We start from the raw sequence: 13670 nt of genomic DNA, 5'->3' as shown, positions 1-13670 counted from the left end.
AGCGGTGTCTCAAGCAGGAAGCAGGGAATGGAGAAGCCACACAAAGCAGCCCTTATAAAGCAGGTGAGGGGAGGAAAAGAGACAGCAATAGGCCTTACCTGCACCCCGCAAACCTGCACAGGTGGAAGAGAAAGAAACGTAGAGAAAAGGGACAACATTAAAAGTTCTAAAGCAATGCTAATGCACGGTGAGTTTCCCAGGACAGAGTCTCTGCTGAAAGGCAACTGTGCAGAACTGTATGTGTATCGATCCTCAAAACTTATCCAAAAAGTGTATTTACCACAAAACTTATATGTACCATAAAACTTATCCAAAGAGTATATTTGGATTCAAGCAAGCAATGGCTTAAACAAAACAACGGTGCGACTCCCCCCCCCATATGTAAACATTCCAAGGCAACCCATCTCCTTGAGCCTAAAAGACAACACTTCCCCAAATCATTCTGTCAAATGCTGTGCCTTGATCAGAGCATCGATATGTGGGGATGGATGGGACTGCCCAATGCCCTGCAACCCACTCCCCCACCAAGGACGGCAGTAGTACAAGGCAGTGCTAGAACTAATAGGTGAGAATAGAAGGGTAGCACATTTCAGATTAAACTTGAGGAGAAACCTCCTAGTGGTAAGAGCTTCCTAGTGGACAGGTTGCCCCAGGAGATGATTGGCTCTCATTTGCTGGAAGTATTTATTTGTTGATCAGATAAATAGTTGTGCTAGTGCAATGGGGCTTCCTCCCTCTCTTCTCCCCTGTGCCATCCATGCACCCCCAATTTGGCCCCCTCAAAGCAGCACATGGGGGGGGAGAGGAGAGATTGTTCTGTAGGGCAAGCAGAAATGCTTGCACTGACTAGTGATCTCCTTAGCACCTCTTTGAATTCCACCCTACATCTCTCACCTTTCCACCCAGTGGCGATCAAGAATTCAAAGGCAGTAAAAAACACTAGAACAGCAACAAAAGTACAAAGGAAAGCACAGCAATAAGAAGGCTAAGATAATGCAAAACAACCACCACCTGTTAAAAGCACCATCAATATATTTACAAATCAGCTTGACGGGGATGCTATGGAGATTTCTGCACTGAGCCAGGGGTGGGCGATTGGGCTGGAGGATCTCCAAAGGTCCCTTCCAACTGAAAAATCCTGAATCCTGGCAGCATCACCAACACATTTCTATTTAATGTCAGAAATAGTCTATTGCCAGGACAACAAACATCTTTGAGCCTACTTCAGAAGGCCCAATTTCTTCAAAATCTTATTGATGACAATGGCTCCCAGAAATCAGCTAGGACAGTGTTGGAAAAAAGAAGACAGAAAAGATATGACTTAGAAGGGGGACTAGCAGTGACTTGGGTCTGCTGAAACCAAACAGGACAGATCCAATCTGTCCATAAAGTCATCGCCCTGCAAGTGGAAACACTTACCCAGTGAACCTTTGGGACAAGGCACCACAGCTGTCAAGCCGAACTTGGTTTGAGGCCACCACACCCCAGATTTCAGAGATTTAGGACATGCATCGTAGAGCACTGTGAAGCCAAACACAGAAACATAAGTCACAGGGAATCTAAGGTAGGGGTTTTATTCCACACAATGCCTTGATTGAAGACAGGGAGGCCTTTGAAGAACTCTCAAAACTGATCAGTGTAACATCGAATAAAATATAACATTGTCTAAAATGAAATTTCAATTTTCAATGGTATTTAATAGCTTATAAAGCACAAAAAAGGAAACTAGACCACAAAACTACAGAGGCAGCAGATTTTATACACATACAGTGGCCTTGTGAGAAAAATCTAAAATTACTGTGGGGGATGATACAACTCATTAAAGAAATATTAGGCTGTGAACTGCTGAAGGGACCCAGAGGGGCAACTTCCAAATCCTTTGCAGCATAGACCCGAGTTGTGTGATACAGAATCTGTGCAGAGTTGTGTTCTGCAGAAAGAATTTCATATAGTACTACTTCAGCAGCGACCAGGAAGCCTCTATGACTGATAAATGTTTCAAAGATGGTCATGCTAACTTATTATGTTAAAATAAGGAGTGAATAAAGGTGGGAAGGTTGGCTCATTGGGAATGACATGATTTGCATTTAGTCCTGGAACAAGAAACGTACTGGGACTTCTGGGTTGGCGCCACAGCCGAATGGCGGATTCCCTCTGAGCTCCGGAGGGAATCTGCTCGACAGGAGTCGGGTCCTGCCACGCCGGCGACACGGGGACCCTCAAAAACCACGGGCGCAGAAGCCCGTGGACCTGGTGACTCGGCGGGCACCATTTGCGCCCCCGACCCACGAAGGAGCCTTTTTAAAGGCTGCGGAGCGGGGGACGGGGAGCGGCGCGGTGCTGTGAGTCTTCTGCTTCCCCTGCCGAGCGAAGCCGCATGCCATTCGACGGAGAGCGCTGACTTCTTTTTTTGAAAATTTGGACTAAAATCTCAACAACCCGTGAGTAATTTGGAAATTTGGATATTGGACAAAAAATTTTCTTGGATTCGGCACGAGTGGGGGAGGTGCAAAAAGGAAGTCCATCTCCCCTGCCTTGTAAACAATCTGAAGCAAGGACTAAATAATTAAGGTCGAGAGACTATCTCATTTTTATTGGATTAAATTATTAATTACACGGATGGACTGTATAAGTAATTGTGCTGGAGGATAAGAGCCAACTTTGAGAGCTAAAGCTCCCCCCCCCCGAAACCCGGGAGTGATCCGCGAGAGGAGCCTGCTGAGGAGACATAGAAGACTTTGACAGCTGTCAAATTAGCTGTCAAAGTGGGAGAAAATAGAGAATTTTGTTTCTGACGTTCTTGCTGGTTACATTTGCTACAACATAGCGATAAATTGTTGAAAATAAAGAAGAATTGAAACAAGTTAACTGGACTGTTGGGCTGGAAGTGTAAGGAATACTTAATAACCAGAATCCCTCTAGAGGGGGTTCAGGGACATTACAAGAATGGAAATTGGCCGGAAGATATTAGCTGATCTGGATGAGGTTGCCTTTCTCGTGAGAAAATTGGTAGAGCAAAGTCATGTTTTGTCTACAGTCCAGGCAGCTGAACAAGAAAAAAAACCTGGGAAACTTGAGGAAGTGGAGAAAGAGATATTTGTTGAACAGGAGCAGCAGGAAGGAGGGGCTGAAAAGGTGCAGAAGGCAAAGGAGAGCCGGAGGCCTGTCAAGATGGATATAAAAGAAAAAAAGGATTGGATGATGAAAATTTGTTTTGAATTGAAGAAGGAGGAATGGAAAGATCTCCCTCTGTGGAGATCTGAAGATTTTGGGACATTTGGACCTAAAAGGATTAAGGAACAAGTTTTGAGTTTCACCTTTAAATATGGAGGCCCGGCTAGAAGGAACATGGACATTTTTGGGACAGAGCCCTTCCGAGATCTGGTGGTAAACACAAAGGACTATAAAAAAAAACGGCAGATAGGAGCTGAGAGGGAATTAAGAGCCTCTGACGTGAGGAATCCAGGCTCATACCAGATGGACTAATGGACAATGGTTCAGGGATTGAAACCGGGAAAGGGAGGGAGGGGTTTTGGGAATCCGAAGGGTGAACAAACATATTTTGATTCTTTTTACTGTTTTTTCTTTTTTGCTTTGTTATAGGGGAATTCATGTAAGGGAAATTGGGTTGACCTTAGTAAAAGTCTTTAAGCATAATGATTAATGTATATAATGATTAATGTATATAATGATTAATGTATATAAGTCAAAACTCGATATATAAATTGATATATAAAACTCGATATATAAATTGAATTAAGTATAATAATAAATTAGGGTTAAAAATTAGGGATAAGAACTTGTTGAATAAATATTTGGACATGGAATACAAGAAGGGGAGGCGAGGTGAAGTTGCGGAAGAAAGTTATTTAGGATTCTAAATGTTGAACGTTTTTTTTAAAAAAAAAATTTGTCTTTTCTTTTTTGCTCTTTTCTTTTTCTTTTTTATTTCTTGGTTTTGTGTATTATTTGAAACTAATAAATATCATTTGAAAAAAAAAAGGAACAAGAAACGTACTGATCCAGTTCAGATTTTTTCTATGTTGCCTGTACTGTGAATTGCTTGTCTTTCAGCTTAAGCTGCCATCTTCCATGAAGTTTCAGTGCTGAAGCTGCTCTCACAAAGAACCCCTCTAAAGCACCCTGAGTTTACTCTCCCATCAACTTACGACAAAGCCATTGGCGAATGAGAGGAGAGACATATCCCCCCTTCCAAAAATTAGGGAAAATGACTATTCCTCTCAAATTGGCTGTTACATTCACCTGACACCCCCCCCCCCATTTATTTGGACTTCCTGAAGGGCCAGAAGCAAAAACGGGCAGAGCAAGCCCAGCTCTGAGGAGTGGACAGCTACAGGTGGAGCAATCTCCCCAGTTTGACAGGGGAGACGGGAGGCTCCCTCAGAACTGTTTAGAAACGTGGACGCCTACTCACCCTGGCACCCGCTGGGTGTCACCTCGGCAAAAGGGCTGTCGCAGCTGTTGCACTGCCGGCCAATCACGCCAGGCCTGCAGTGGCACTGGCCCACTTCCTGGTCGCAGGAACGGGAGGAGGAGCCGATGGGGTAGCAGTCACAGGGGAGGCAAGTGTCACTCCCTTTGGGGCGGTAGTGGAACTCCTGTGGGGAGAAGGGAGAGGGGCAGGGGAGGCGGTTAGAGAGCTGGGTCACAGGAGGAGGAGTGGGCAGCAGGGGGAGTGAAGGGCAAACTGTGGGCAAGAAGGGAGAGCTGACATAAGGGAGCCCAACGAAACAAGCAGGAGAAAGGGAGCAGGGCCTGGTGGGACAAAGAGAGGAGCACTGTTAGGGCAGCAGAAAGCAGAGGCTGGCCCAGCCCAGTCCAGCCGGTCAGCCAGAACAGGGAGATTCTACACAGTGTTTCTCCAACTTGGGTCCCCAGCTGTTGTTGGACTACAACTCCCATCATCCCAATAGTCCTGCTAGCTAGAGATTGGGATGATGGGAGTTGTAGTCCAACAATAGCTGGAGACCTAAGTTGCAGAAACACATAAGCTGTTCATGCCTCCCAAGCCTGGTATCAGCAGCCAGTCAGCTTGGGGACACTGGTTCAGGGTCCCAGGGGCTCAGAAGGTTCCTTCGCCAACCTGATCCAGCTATGCTGCTGGGCCCTGCCCTGCCCTGTTTTAGAGTGAGAGCCAAACTTGGCTGCACAAGTGGGTGTGGGTGTTAGTAGGGGGGTGGGGTTGGCAGCACTGTGCCAGCCCTGCTTCCTCCATTCCAGTGCTCCCAAAGTGCTTTCGGCTGTCTGATGATGCAGGGTCCTCCCAATCCATCATGCCTAGTAGGTGCCAGAGTGAACAGCAGTTTCTCAGTTCCTTAAACAGTCTCTATCCTGGTTCAAGCACTATTCCTAAGCCTGCAGCGTTGGGTTCGGGTCAAGGAGTGATGTCCTGATAACAGGCAAGAAGGCAAGCAGGCACAGGTATTGAGAGAGGGAAATGGAGGACTCTTGCCAGGTGGCGCATAGAAACATAGAAATGGAAGGAACCACAAGGGTCATCTATTCCAACCTCCTGCAATGCAGGAAACTTTTGTCCAACGTGTGACTTGAACCCAGGACCCTGAGATCAAAGGTATCATACTCTACTATCCCAGCAACCACACAATTTCTATTGATTTATTTCCCACCTTTCCTCCAAGAGGCTCAAGGTTGGTATACATGGTTCTTCTGATTCCTCCCACCACCCATTTATCCTCCCAACAATCCTGCAAGGTAGGCTAGACTGAGTGAGATTGACCAGGCTAAAATCACTCAGGGGGCTTCATGGCTGAGCGGGGATTTGAACCCTGGTCATCTCAGGTCTGAGTCCAAGACTCTAACCGCTATGCTGCACTGGGTCAGGAGACCTGAGAACAAAAACTGGAAATGCATGAGAATGAATATCAAGGTGAGGTTTACATTCCCATAGCTCGGTGCAAGCATTATGACATTGCAGAGGGTTGAAAGGCTATATTGCGGGTGGTGGGCAAAGTGAGTCAAGTGCTGCCTCAGATTGTAAGGGGAGCAGAACCCCAAAACATTTCACAGAGAGAAAGAAAGCTGTTTTCTTACCTTACAGCGACATTGCCCATTGGTCTTATTACAGTCTGGGTCAAATCCTTTGGCTGCATCGCAGTTGCAAGGCCCACATGTTGGATTCCCCCACCAGCCCTTGGGGCACTGCTGATCCATCCTGCAGGGGTAAAAGTCAGATGGATCCCTGATGTTATACACCCAGCACAGCACAACAGCCATCTTTATCAGTCTTCCAGGAGCTTGATCGCCTTCTTGGTTTTCCTCTATTCCTCAAATTGAATAAATGCGGGTAGGGCTGCCGGCCACCTGCCTCGGTGGGTCACGAATTGTGTGGCCTGCCCCATCTCACACTGATACGCTCAGATCACCTCACTGCTAATTAGCCATGTCCAAAGTAAGCTGCTAATCAACTCTAATGGGAGGAACAAATTGATGCACAAAGAACAAAATTCTCTGGTTTTTCTCCTCAGCGGCCTATCTGTTAAAGACTGGAGTGGAGGAAACCAAATGAATAGGGAAAAGAGCTTTACCTAGGCCCATGGGATGTTGAGAAGTACGGGAGCAGTCCTGGATCTCACCTGTGCTCACAATATTGCCCAAAGTGATTCTCTCCACATTCGCAGACATAGCCGTGGGGAGCCCCAGGCTTCCGCCGACACACTGACTTGTTCTTGCAGGGGTTCAGATGACAGGCGTCAACGCAGTTGGCACCATAGTAACCTGGAAGGACAGGTTAGAAGTAATGTTCTAACTGAACCCAGAGAGTTTATTAAGGTGGAGTGGATCGCAGTGCCAAGCCCTTATCAATTCTCTCTTTCACCCACCCATCCAAAAAGAAAATCCTGCAACAGAAGAAGCCAAAGGCTATGATCTGCTTGATTTATACACTTTTGGCTGAAAAATTTGGCTTATTTGATCACTGAATTGAGAAGGACACCCCCCCCGCCTCCACACACACACACACACACACACACACACAATGACTGGGCAGCTTGTGAAAATCATGGGCAAGTGAAGGATCTGTGTTGCTTGTGCATCTCCTACCTGGCTGGCAGACGCAAGTGTAGCTTTGCCACTTGTCCTGGCACAGACTGTTGGCAGGGCAAGGGTTGGAGTCACAAGGGTTGGGCACAGAACATCCTGCTTCCACGTTCAGAGCACTGCTGGGCTTGGGTAATGCCATCCCCGTGGCTGTGTCACCCAGGCGTACTCCCTGAAAGCCAAGTGAAAGGGGTATTATACAGGATCTCTTTAGGAAAGCCAGTGGACCATTTGGCCAGCCTCTCAAGCGACTCTTTTATAAAATTGCCCAGTAGCCTTTGCCAAGCTTTCCTGATATTTTCTCTTCCCTTATTACCAACTATTCAGGTGTCCTATAGAAAGCCGCCCCACCACTTCTGCCCACAAAGAGTGGCAGTCCCTGTAAGGGAAAAAATCTGTGGCTTGCGTCACATCCGTACTATAGTCTTAAAGCACTCTTATACCACTTTAACAGTCATGGCTTCCCCCAAAGAACCCTGGGAGCTGTAGTTTGTTAAGGATGCTGAACTCCCAAATACTCAATTTCCAGCACCCCTAACCAATGAAGGTCCCCAAGAGTCTCTGTGACTGTTAAAAGTGGTAGAGTGATGCTTTAATGTATGGTACGGATGTGACCTTTGTGTTTCTTTGTTTTCTTAAATCTCCCATTTGCGAATACTGCCTGTCACAGAATCAAAACAGAGAAGGTTTGACATTTGGAAAATTGCCGGGACTTACCTGGATGCAACCCTCCAAACCGTGATGCACTTTACCAGACTCCAGGATTCCCCCAACATGGAGATGCTTCACTTTCAGGCCATGTAGCTCATTTCCAACAACTACAGTGTCCTGAGAAAAGAAACCCAACCGATAGCAATTTCATACTTTACATGTTCTCTACGTGTTCTAAAAAGAAGCTCTCAGTTACAAGGCTGGAAGAGACCATTAGTATTGGTCATATATAGAGAGAGAGGGAGAGAGAGAAGGAAACAGGCAACAAGGTTCTGTTAAAAATGCTTACAAGGGTGGAAGAAGACTCACAAAATGTGGATCATTTGGAGATAATGTGCCCCCACCTTCAGGGCTCACCTGGTAAAAGCCAAAGTCCAGGTTGAGGGTGATGATGTAACGTGTCTCTCGGCCACTCCGGACGTCCTGTAGCTGTAGCTGGAGGTCGTGCCACGTCCCATCATTCAAGTGCATCTGATCGAGGAGGAGCTTGGTGGTGCGTCCAGAGCCCCTGTTCACCATGAAGGAGAGCAGGCCGGAGTCCAGCTAAAGAAAGGGCAACGTTAGAATGGAGCAACTTCTACCCAGGGAGCAAGACCCAAGAAAGCTCAGAGCGAGGCTGGTAAGAAATGGATCCAAGGGAGATTTCCAAAGGCCAGAGAGGCCTGGAGGCTGGAAGGTCACAGTCAGCTCCTGAGCTAGATGAGCTTTGGTTTTACAGCTTTGAGTGGAATGAATACCTGTCACAATGCTCACAGCACAGAGTGGAAGCAGATGATAGGCTTGTGGGTACTGGGAACGGTACCTGGCAGAGTATGGTGGTGTACTGGCCAGCATGGGCCTGAAGCAGCACTCCGTTCAGTTTGCGTGTCCGGAATGCCAGGCCCATATACCAGGGGGTGGAGATCTTCACTTCATTCTTGAAGTCCCAGAAAAGGATGCTGTTGCCACGGAAATGGTGAGGGTGATGCATGGCTGGAAAAGAAAAGAGGAGCATCAGAACAGATGCTGGAGATCAGAACAGTGTGATGAAACTTGTGACGGGAGATGCCCCAAAGCCCCCCTTGCTTCCTTCACTCCAATGACTTTTGTGCCATTTTGTGCCAAGGAAATGCCCCTGGATTAGGCCTGAGGAGAGGAGCTGGAGGCTTAATCTCACTTAAAATGCCGAGGAGTGGACACACTGTGCAGAAGGAAGGCAAGCAACATGACCAGATGGCAGGTTTAGCAGGTCTGGGCCAAACACTTGAGAACTGCAAATTTCAATGATTCTACAGACTGAAAAAAACATTAGAGGGCTGGCTTTTTTTTTTTTTTTTAGGTAAGTGTTAGAGCATGTGCTTTGCATGTAGGTTCAATCCCATGCATCTCCAAGTTGGGCTGGGAGAGACCTTGGTCTGAAATCCTGAACGGTTGCTGCCAGTCAGTGAGATAATACTGAGCAAGATGGGCCAATGGCCTGACTCAGTCAAGCCTATGTTCCTCTGTGAAATTGTGCTTTTCTCTTCAACATCCTCAAAACAGATGCCTGATTCTTTCCTGACCACCACTCACATGCAGTTTAAAGGGAAAAGTCACAATTTAGATATGTGCTCTATAAGGCAGCATGTTTTGACACTGAATACAAAACGTACTATCAGTTTTGCCTGACTTTCCTTGGGAACCCACATCCCCTTCCAACAGAACCTTTCCAAGGCTGAAGTGTTGCATTTTGTTTTGACCATACCTCCTGGCTGGCACTCCCATGACAGTCCCGGCCACCCCTTCCACGTGCCTCCTGAATATTTCACCAAGTTACACTCACCATGCCTGCACTCCTTGCCTCCAAAGCCTACTGGGCATTCGCAGGAGAAGGAAGACCAGCCCACAGTGCAGGTGCCACTGTTCTTGCAGGGGTTGGAATCACAGAAGGAGTGCTTGGCATGGCAACCTGGGGACATTGCAGATGGACAGCACAAGTGAAGACAAAGGATGTTACTTGGAATAGCTTCTTCTTTGGCTTCAACTCCCAACTTTCCTAAACTATGATAACAGGCCCTCAATGTTGAACATTAACAATAGGCAGGAACATCTCCCGATGCCATCAATTTCCTCATTCAGTCCTTCAAGCACTGCCTTTCTTCACAATGTCTGGAAGCTGCAGCAGACACCAAGAATGGTCCTCTCCAAGTCTCACCTTTCCCTCTGGAAATGCCTTTCTGGTTAAGCACAACAAGTATGAAGTCCCCAAGAAATCCACAGTGGGAAAGACTGATTTGGGATGGTGACCTGAGGATACAGAGCCTTTCCCATTAGGTCAGTGGTTTGGGTCTGGCCCACGTCCTGCCCGGGCAATGAGAAAGCAGAGGTGCCCTTATTAGTATTACAATCGTAGCGTCAGCCAAATGGTCATGCACGTTCGTTAGATAAAACAAAGGGCCAATAAACATACAGGGCTGAACCTCTCTTCTTCCAGGAGTCTTGTCAGAGCTACAAAAGAGAGGGCCAGCTGGTATTGGTGCAGCCTTTGGTATAATTAAAACAACGGCCTGGTTCCCTGAACCATCAAGCCAGCTATAGCCAAGCTCTTTGCAACACTGCAATGGAAGGCAAGGATGATATGGTTGAGGAATGAGCCATGGCTTGGGAGAGCCATCCATGGTTAAGCAGCTGACATTACCTGTTGCGGTCCCATTGTTTGCAATGTAGGAAGCCAGGTCAATGCGTTTACTGTCAATGTACAGATCTCTCATGCACCCCACAAACTCCCTGTGCTCCACTGGAAAGTTCTCAGGCAGATTGGGGACCCCTCCAAGGAGCAAAGGCCCAGTGAGGTCCAGCGATCTGGAGGAAGAAAAGGCCCGTAAGTGGTATTTGCTGCGGGTCAACTTTCCGAAAGGTTACCTTTAAGCTAAAAATGGGAGTATAATGGGAAAGGGGACAAGCGTTTTGCTTAATCTACAGATCAGGGAAATGCAGAAGCCCCGTGCACAGGCGTTTTGACATTAAATGCAGCCATACTGTTCAGGTAGTCCCACCCTCCCTGAGCCAAGCATGCAGGATTTACAACAAGCCATTGGCAGCCAGGACTGTGGTGGGACACCAGATCTTCCACGTATCACCACAAGGAAGAAAGAAAAAATGAAAGTCATCCCACCAGCCCACACTCTCATTGATACCGTTAGATATTTAGCATATAGAGTCCTCTAGGGTCTTGCCATCATAACTTTGGCAAACAGTATGTAATATCAACCTACCTTGCAAGGTTGCTGTAAGCATTACTGAGATGACATATAATTAGTGCTCGGAACATTCAAAACATGCTATATAAACTACACAGAAGCCTAGTTTGGTATCAAGCGGTGGAAAATAAATATATAAATAAAATGAAGCTATCATAGTTGTCCTTACTACAGAATAGTTACCACTCACAATTTTAATTTTCATCCCCACTTTGTATACGTGAACTGAAATGACAGCAAGACCTCTAGACTTTCACTGAATTAACCACCCCTGATTTTGTGTGTTAGGTAAAGGTAAAGGTACCCCTGCCCGTACGGGCCAGTCTTGACAGACTCTGGGGTTGTGCGCCCATCTCACTTAAGAGGCCAGGGGCCAGCGCTGTCCGGAGACACTTCCGGGTCACGTGGCCAGCGTGACATCGCTGCTCTGGCGAGCCAGAGCCGCACACGGAAACGCCGTTTACCTTCCCGCTGGTAAGCGGTCCCTATTTATCTACTTGCACCCGGAGGTGCTTTCGAACTGCTAGGTTGGCAGGCGCTGGGACCGAGCAGCGGGAGCGCACCCCGCCGCAGGGATTCGAACCGCCGACCTTTCGATCGGCAAGTCCTAGGCGCTGAGGCTTTAACCCACAGCGCCACCTGCGTCCCAGTCCCAGATTTTGTGTGTTACAAGATTGTTAAAGGGTAGACCAATTTGTGTTCAATAGTCTTAGACATTCTGAAGAACACCATGAGAAAGGCCGGTGTAGTGGGAAATTTGGGGTTTTCTTAATGAAAGTCATTGATAAAAAACCTTTACACGCCCACCATTTCATTCGGTTCACTGAAAAGCAAGTGTTAGCATCCAAGAGCCAATGCAAATAAGGCTGTCGAATGATTACCTGAGACCCATGACCGATTCTGACACTCACAATCAAACACAATACACTAATCCCAACTAAGGAAAATCCTTAAAATGAAGCTTGACTTGTATAAAGTCTTCGACAGTGTTCTTTCCAAAACAGACACTCCAATATTAAGAGGCCTCTTGTTATTTCAAAAGTCATGTTCAAACTTTTCTCATGTCCCATTCCCTTGCATCTATTTTTCATTATATCCAGCTCTTCTTTTGAGTAGAGGCTTGCATGTAGTGTGTGTGTGTGTGTGTGTGTGTGTGTGTGTGTGTCCCTAGTCCAGTATAAGGACTATCTTCTTTCCTTGTAATTCATTCCTATTTGCTTCTAACTTTCTCTGCCTTTCAGTGCGTTTGCAATCTCCACTTCCCCTCTTCCTACCCTTTCCTTAACCCCCATTCCATTTTTGCCCTGCTATCCTCAACTCCCCACTTTCCTCTCTCGGCCCCCTTTCTGGAGGTGACTTCTGATGCATGACTTAGTCACACAGAAACAGCCACAAGCAAAACAAAATTCGCAAAACGAAAAGCTAATATTTCCCTTGCCTGGATCGAAGCTCTGGACTGCTTTGTGCATATGCAATGCTTTCTAGCCAGTCTGAGCCATCACACACAGGCAAGTGCAGTGGACCTGACAAGTAGGGTGTCCAGAGGATTGCCCGAGGCTCCTGCTTGCAATTGCTACACTGTTCTAAAGGTACTGCTTTATTGTGCATTTTAATTATGGATATTTGTATTTCTTTGGTTTTGTAAAAGTCTATTTTGGCATTAGACAGCATGTGTGTATGTGTGTGTATCGGGGTAGCCAAAGTTGTGCCCTCCAGATGTTCCTGGACTACAACTCCCAGCATCCCTGACAATTGACTATTTATTTATTGTTTATTGATTTCTATCCCACTGTTTCCTTCCAGGAGCTCAAGATGACATACATGGTTCTCCCCCTCCTCAATTAATCCCCACAACAGACCTATGAGGTGGATTAGGCTGAGAGGCAGTGGCTGGCCCGAGGTCACCCAGTGAGCTTCATAGCAGAGTAGGGATTTGAACCCTGGTCTCCCAGGCCCTAGTCTGACACTCTTATCACTACACCACACTGGCTGGTGTGGTGTTATGCTGGCTGGTCGGTTTTGAAGGGAGTTGGAGTCCAACTACATACGGAGGGTCACAGGTTAGCCATTGCTCCTATATAGGATACAGAGCTGAGTAATAAAAACTGCAGCTGCCTCTGTAGCTGTGGGATGGGGAGGCAGGCAAAAACCCAGAGAGAAACAATGGCACAGAGCAGTCTGTATGGTAACTGTGAGACTCCTGCTCACACTGCAGTAGGGTGTGGCTAAATCATGTGACGACACTCCAAGCTTCTCCTTCCCAACTTCCACTTGAGCATGAACTGGAGAGGGAGCTTTGACTGCATTTAGGGGTGGGGTAAGGAAAGGTGTATCTACTTAGCTCTTTGAAGAGTGGGCAGCACATTTCTGGTCTAGCTGCAAGTGGGAAGCACTCACTTTTTGGAACTGGACTGCACCCCCTCTGCTGCACAGGAGTAGTTCCCAATCTCGTTGCCGAACTGCAGTGCCACAGATGCATCGCATTTGTCCACCATCAGAATGGCCACTTTTTCTTTGGAAGGCCCCTGCACAGAGCCCAGGGAGCTGATCTTGGGCTGAAATGATAAAGCATGGACTAAGCAGGCATCACCCAAACAAAAAAGCCACATTGCCTTATTCTCAAGTCACCAATGTCCCAAGGAAACATTCAGAAAAAAAAGACAA

At 46.9% G+C, this 13670-nt stretch overlaps 1 protein-coding gene across 1 annotated transcript in view; it reads right to left on the bottom strand.

Moving 5' to 3' along the window:
• CELSR3 (cadherin EGF LAG seven-pass G-type receptor 3) overlaps positions 1 to 13670 on the bottom strand; it is a 94907-nt gene that overhangs the window by 28576 nt on the left and 52661 nt on the right. Inside the window, exons 6-17 of the mRNA XM_079966984.1 lie at positions 13404 to 13561; positions 10445 to 10608; positions 9590 to 9715; positions 8591 to 8760; positions 8146 to 8331; positions 7795 to 7905; positions 7081 to 7249; positions 6615 to 6756; positions 6073 to 6193; positions 4436 to 4619; positions 1420 to 1521; positions 99 to 113 (exon numbers count right to left, since the gene is read on the bottom strand). Of these exons, the coding sequence (XP_079823110.1) occupies positions 99 to 113; positions 1420 to 1521; positions 4436 to 4619; positions 6073 to 6193; positions 6615 to 6756; positions 7081 to 7249; positions 7795 to 7905; positions 8146 to 8331; positions 8591 to 8760; positions 9590 to 9715; positions 10445 to 10608; positions 13404 to 13561 (1648 nt within the window). The remainder of the gene's footprint in view (positions 1 to 98; positions 114 to 1419; positions 1522 to 4435; positions 4620 to 6072; positions 6194 to 6614; positions 6757 to 7080; positions 7250 to 7794; positions 7906 to 8145; positions 8332 to 8590; positions 8761 to 9589; positions 9716 to 10444; positions 10609 to 13403; positions 13562 to 13670) is intronic.

The sequence above is a fragment of the Podarcis cretensis genome, assembly GCF_951804945.1.
Source record: "Podarcis cretensis genome assembly, chromosome: 2".
Lineage (NCBI taxonomy): Eukaryota > Metazoa > Chordata > Lepidosauria > Squamata > Lacertidae > Podarcis > Podarcis cretensis.
Note: the sequence above shows the minus strand (reverse complement) of the source record. Positions and strands in the feature narration are given on the sequence as shown.